Source organism: Stegastes partitus, unplaced genomic scaffold, assembly GCF_000690725.1.
Source record: "Stegastes partitus isolate 25-593 unplaced genomic scaffold, Stegastes_partitus-1.0.2 Scaffold1196, whole genome shotgun sequence".
Taxonomy (NCBI): domain Eukaryota; kingdom Metazoa; phylum Chordata; class Actinopteri; family Pomacentridae; genus Stegastes; species Stegastes partitus.
Genome location: NW_007578927.1, coordinates 191,439 through 197,719, shown reverse-complemented (window position 1 = coordinate 197,719; position 6,281 = coordinate 191,439). Strand labels below are relative to the sequence as shown.

The 6,281-nt window shown below is 44.3% G+C and overlaps 1 protein-coding gene across 1 annotated transcript in view; it reads right to left on the bottom strand.

Moving 5' to 3' along the window:
• Positions 1 to 6,281, bottom strand: part of ryr1b (ryanodine receptor 1b (skeletal)) — a 75,839-nt gene that overhangs the window by 44,742 nt on the left and 24,816 nt on the right. Inside the window, exons 20-34 of the mRNA XM_008297196.1 lie at positions 5,863 to 6,079; positions 5,684 to 5,788; positions 5,204 to 5,307; positions 5,038 to 5,121; positions 4,785 to 4,944; positions 4,429 to 4,576; positions 4,132 to 4,337; positions 3,600 to 3,774; positions 3,262 to 3,470; positions 2,699 to 3,045; positions 2,358 to 2,493; positions 2,100 to 2,260; positions 899 to 1,061; positions 713 to 799; positions 28 to 255 (exon numbers count right to left, since the gene is read on the bottom strand). Coding sequence (XP_008295418.1) covers positions 28 to 255; positions 713 to 799; positions 899 to 1,061; positions 2,100 to 2,260; positions 2,358 to 2,493; positions 2,699 to 3,045; positions 3,262 to 3,470; positions 3,600 to 3,774; positions 4,132 to 4,337; positions 4,429 to 4,576; positions 4,785 to 4,944; positions 5,038 to 5,121; positions 5,204 to 5,307; positions 5,684 to 5,788; positions 5,863 to 6,079 — 2,530 coding nt within the window. The remainder of the gene's footprint in view (positions 1 to 27; positions 256 to 712; positions 800 to 898; positions 1,062 to 2,099; positions 2,261 to 2,357; positions 2,494 to 2,698; positions 3,046 to 3,261; positions 3,471 to 3,599; positions 3,775 to 4,131; positions 4,338 to 4,428; positions 4,577 to 4,784; positions 4,945 to 5,037; positions 5,122 to 5,203; positions 5,308 to 5,683; positions 5,789 to 5,862; positions 6,080 to 6,281) is intronic.

Below are 6,281 nucleotides of genomic sequence, written 5' to 3'. Positions count from 1 at the left end.
CGCTCTGGAACGCAGCCTTGTTTCTGACCTGTTCTCCTCCGGGATGTGCAGCGCCATCATGATGAGAGGTTCGGTGCACTCCACCATCCAGCCCAGCCTCTCACTCACTCTGCCCACCTCCGGGTTGAGGAAGTGATTGGGCATTCGGCTCCAGATGACCGGAGTCAGCATCTGGACGTCGAGCCTGGGAGGGCACTGGGGGACCGGATTGTTACGTTCACTGCGGAACATGGCGGCCGAGATGGGCATGATGTTCTGATAACGGAGAGACAAATAAGGGAGGTTAGCAGTCACAGAAAGAAAAAGAAAACACACTAACAGTAGGTTTAAAAATGAGAGAAAACAATGGATGAGGACACAAACAGAGGGAGAAAAAAAATCTCTGTTTTCATGTCTATATGGACATTTTCTCTTGCTGGTGTCCATTTTCTGTCCCTTATCTCTTTTTTCTTTCTCCTTTTTCTCTCACTCTTACCAAGGTTAGGTGAATCCATGTTATCTGAACAAGTCAGAGATAAGATCAGCAACATCTGACCCACCGTTAACACAAGTGGGGAGGAGAATTGCAATCAAGTTTGGACCTTGACCCATTCAGACAGACCACCAACGGGGCTTTGACCCACATTGCCGAGCTGATCTGAATGGAATAAGACAGCTAGTGAGCTTTAAGAATATTTTAAGCAGAGGCAGCTGTACAAAAGCAGCTTCTGACCTTGAGTTTTCCCAGCTCCAGCTGCACCATGTTCTGATTGGAGGGCTGGATGAAGACGGCCGGGAACAGCTTGGTGTTGGGCTCCACCTGAAACAACACAACTTTGGTTTTACAGCTCCACAGTAACACCCAGACTGATCTGAAGTGGTGTCGTACAGATACAAACACTCTGAGGAGTTTCTGTACCTGGTAGAAGGTGTTGATCTCCTTTCCGTTGGCTGTGAAGGTCATGAGGCCCGTCGCCAGGTCCACCAGGCAGCCGACCACCATGTCCTCCTGGCTGAAGCGGGTCTGCTGGTTGCTGACCAGGTCTCCTCCCCAAACCATGTAACAGTTACTGTGCTTCATGCTGTGAAGAATCAGCAAACACATGGCTATGTTAAATGTCATGTCAACTAAAAAAACAAAATAAAAATAAAACCCAGGGGAAAAAGAAGATAAATGAAAATTAACTCACACAAATATTAAATTCTGACAGATATCTAATTTTGAATTGCTTTTCTTCTAAATGCAACTTTTTTTTTAGTTTTTCTTTTCTAAATATTTATTTACCTTTAATGGAAAGTATACTGGTTGTTGTATTTTTGCATAATGTTCAAATTAAATCAATAATACATATGGGGCATTCTACAATTTTTGCTCAACCATCTCCGATTTTCCTGAAATGTAATTAGCACAAAATAGGGATATCTATACACACATCAGTAAAATTTTACCTTCATATATCAAATACTTTTCAAGATCATTTTTAAAAAACGGACCATTAACCCACTTTCAGTACGTTTTTTTTCATGCATTGATATTTGAGGTTATGTTTGGATGAAAATCTCTCAAGATAAAAATAAAAGCCTGAAATGTTCACTGAAATATTGTTGTTTAAATGTTGAAATGTGAAATAAAGAGAAGCTGTCGTGAAAAGCCCCATCCTTCAGTTGACATTAACAAAAAAAAAAAAGATAATTTAGAAGTGGACCAGTAATATTTTTTTAACCACACGTAGTTGAAAATCACAATTATACAAAACAAAACATACCGAATACTTTTTAAAATGAAAAACCTGGTCACAAAATTGCGTTGAGGTTTCATAACTGATTGAGCAGCCATGACAAATGATACCACAAAAACAAACATATTTCTTGACAGCATAATCCGAGCAGAAAAAGTTTTGAAATTGTTTTCAAACTATAATAACTAAGAAAAATAGTGGCATGATGTAACTGTGAGAATTTAAATCTTTTATCTTTAATAGTTTCTGATGTATTTTCATCCAAAGATAGCCTCAAAACTCGATGTATAATTTCTTTTTAAAAGTAAGCCATAAATAAACTTAAAGTTTAGAAGTCCTTGTCATTGCTCCGGTAAATAAAACACTCTTTGTAAGACTAACCTGTCATGAATGTTGCCTCTGTCGTCTCCCACAGTCACAGTGACACAGCGCACCTTGGAGAGGTCAAAAGTGGGATCGAACTGGTGGTAATCAGGAGTCACCCAGCCGACCCAGACACCGGAGGGCTCCTGCCCAGCGAAGATCCTCACTGAGTAATAATACTGGTCACAGGAAAAGAAAGGAAGAAAGTGAGACAAACTCCCAAAAAGCAGGATTTTCACAAGTGCCATCATCGGCAGAGAACGACGTTGGTCTCACGGTGGTGGTGCTGAGGATGATCTCAGGATCGTCCCTGTCGTCGGGGACCACGTCTTCCACCAGACGTGGCACCGTCGGAGGAGCAGGTGGAGGGGCGAGGGGCGTCATGGCAGCCTTCTTGGCTTTGGAGAAAAATCTGTTGCACACAGGAGATGGAGGTTATTAGGAGCAGACCTTAATTCTCATCAAACTAAACCCTTAACTGCAATCACGTGATGCAGTGCCCGTGAAATGCATGTTCAAAAGACAAAACAGAAGATAAGGAAAACAAACTACGCTGGATGGAGGACTAAACAGTTTCTGTATTCTTTACATACACTTCAGTCTTTTTCCAAACTCACCCTTTTTTCTTCCCCTTTTCTGACGCCGTGTCCTTCTCATTCTCCACAGAGATCTCCTTGGGCACAGATGCCTCCTTCTTCTCCTCCTCCTGCTCCTTGCGGCTGGCAGACTTCTTCAGAACTTCAAACTCGGAATCGGGCTCCACCACCACCACTTCCTCCTCGGGTATGATGAGGGCTCGGGTGAGGGTGGTGGTGCCCGCCGGGATCTTGAAGGTCTCGTGGAACTGGACGGGCATGCTGAGCCTGAGGAACATCATGTCGGTGTTGGCGTTCTGCGACCCGAAGGTCTTGTGGGTCAGCTTCAGACAGGGGGCGCAGTCCACGGTGCCATCTACACGGGAGACCTGGAAAACAACATCTTATCATTATTATCTAGTTTTAAAAGTTCTACAAGCTTCAGCAAAAGTGGAACTGGACGTCTCTTGTAGGTTCTTGAAGACGTTTCGCCTCTTTTCTAAGAGAAAAGCCTCTTAAAAAAATCTTTTCACTGAAGCTCCTTGGATTGTCATGAATCTGCACAGGCATAATTTCAAAGTTCTGAACATGAAACGTGTAATTACCTCAATGTGATTGTGGTCAGTGGGCACAGGCACAAACTGGGGCAAACTTTTACTGAACCACATGGTAGTGTCTCGCTTCATATTGATGGCGAACGGCTCAAATCCTTCCTGCAGGCCACAGATGGCAAAGTAGCGCAGGCTGCTGACATTCTGACCGAGGTTTATCCTGCCGACCTGAGACAGGCCCAGAGCACACACCGGGATAAAGCCTGAAGGGTAAAAGCACAGGAAAGCCACTGGTTAAAAAAATATATATATTTGATGATGTCAAACTAATTTTACGCCAAAAGATATGTCCTTTCAGTTGCTGCTACGATGCTGATGGAATAAGATCTCACCTTCCCCGATTTCAATGTCTTTGAAAGCCATCTCCGAACCCGAGTCGCTGATCAGCATCTCCCCGTTGAGCGTGAACATGATGTTCATCTCAACCAGGTCAATCATGCAGCCGACTACATCACCAGACAGCCACTGGCGACCAAACGATTCATTGCCGATGTGCCATCTTTGAGCCTAGAAATGGAAAAATCAATGCATAAAATAAAATTTTACATTTCCCTAAAAACAGAGGCATCAATTTCAGCTTCTACCTCCTGACTCCTACGATTTGTCTTGGAATTATGCCTGTTTCAGACTTATCTTGGTGCTGAGTGATAATTTAATGTTTTCCTCGCTTTCCAAAATTTAAAAAAAAAAGGCCTAGAATTACAAAGTATGGTTTATATCAAGGAAATGAAATCTAAAAATTTGAGTTAAGTAAATAGTGTTTTGGTAAAATTTACACAGCTTATTACCTACTTTGACATTGACCTACACTTTAAATCTGATTAATTAAACTGACACTGACTTATTTAAGGTGACCGGACTGACCTTGTTGCCATTGAAGACGTAGGCCAGCTCGTCTGCTCCCAGCTCAGTGTCAGAGCGAACACTCGGACGTGCCCAGCCCACTCTCATCTCGCCCGTCGTCACTGCCTCAAACTCAAAGTACCACTTCCCCTGGGTGATGGCGTACGACTTCTCTGCCCTGAAGATTCGTACCTTGTCGCCGCGGGTGTTCTCAAGGCCATGGCTGGCTGCGAGGCAGAAAGCAAAAAAAACAAGTTAGAAACTGCACAACAGTCTGCATTCAATCAACACACGCTAGCCCAAAGTAGGCTGACTTACAGCTCTCCTGATCCGGAGGCTCGATGTTGTAGCCGTAGCCGATGAGGGTGCGGACAGCATTGTTGACGCTGTCTCGGTTCGTTTTCTTAGTTCTCTCGTCCAGCAAGTTGTAAGGTACCAGACGAGGGTTTCGTTTATTTACGATGTCCTGAGAAGGCGGACAGGATGCAGCATCGTGTAAGAGTTACGAAAAAATGCAAAAAGCTTCAATAAACTGCTTGAATTGGCAGCATTGCTTAGTCTCAGCTTAGATTACGTCTGTATTCACAACTTGTTCAGCATAAATACATTAGATTCACCAAAAAATACAACTAAAGGATTTACTGCGGACAGGAAAAGGTTTCAAAATCCTTCACCTGCACAATGCTGTAGGTCCATCCCTGCCGCACGCGGTCCCTCGCCCAAACATTATGCCCATTTTCCGCCAGTTTCTCCACAAGCTGATTCTGGTTTGGTGTCAGTTTGACATGGTTGAGGTCGAGGGGGGCAGGCTTGTATCCGTTGGTCATCACGTAGCTGGAGAACAGACAAAGCCATACTCAGATATACAGAAAAGATCACAGTGAAAGTTAGTTTACACAGCCAGATGTATCTATATAATCCTCATACGTCTTGGGGAGCTTGATCTTCTTGAGATTCTCCTCTGCTTTCTCATCACCCATACCGACGTGGCAACCCAGAGCCAGGAGAGTCCTACAAGGGCGACACGGACGCAGGCATCACCAACGGAAATCCTCACATCGCTCAAACCTAACCACCTGAATCACAAACTCACTTGAGAGTCTCTCCAGACATCTGCAGGTTGTAGTTCCTCTCCGGTTCAGGCAGATTGAGGAAGTCCACCAGACAGGGATGGAGTTTCTTGTTGTCGTCCCTGAACTGTAAAGAAAAGCAATGGTATGTTACGCACTACTCCAAAAGTATCTGTTAATTTATGCTTTGTTTGCAATAATAGACTTTTTTTTTTGGCGTTATATAAATCTGACTAACACTCACTCTTTATAAGCGACTGTGGGAGTCTGTTTAGGTGCATTTGACTGCATTTCTACTGTTGGAAATACGTATTATTGTTCTTATACTTCCTCAGAAACAATGAATTCCAGTCAGATTTTTATTGTAACCCGAATGCACACAGAAAAGTTTTGAAATATGACTCTCACATAACTCAGGAACTCCGAGCCACCCAAATTTGACATTGCCAAATCAATATTCGTCTACAATTGCTTGGGTATTGCAGTGCTGACGCCGTACTCACAGTCCCATAGGTCCAGCCCTGCTCAATACGAGTGACAGCCCAGAGCTCGTGAATATTCTCCGCCAGCTTCTCTCGGATGCGTTCCAGGTGGGGTGGCAACACGATCTATACGACAAAGGGAAGTCAGCAACCGAGAAAGAAACAAACATGAGCAAAGTTTAGGTTTTCGGGCTTTTTACCTGAACGGTGTCCACGGGGCAGGGGGTGAACGAGGTGTGGGTGAGGGACAGGGTGGGACCTAGAAGGTTGCGAACGCCGCTGAAGTCGTGCTTGTACTCCTTGATGGGTTCGATGCGCATCCTCTCTCTGGGCAGCAGAGCCTCGTAGCACGGGGCGTAACCAGGAGGAGGCATGAACTTGAAGTCGCCGTGGCGACCACCGAGGAGGAACCGAGCTCTAAGGTGACAAAAACGGAGTCGGTCCTGGTCTTCATCTGTTTGAAACTGAGCTTTATGTACTGCTAAAGTCCTTTATGACAACAGGGCATTGATCTTTATAAGCCTCATAAGAAAGAAAACATTGATTTAATTTCTGTGCCAGTTCCTGAGCCTGTGTTTCCCTTCCTGCTGCTCTCATCAGTCAATGCAACATAATCCCC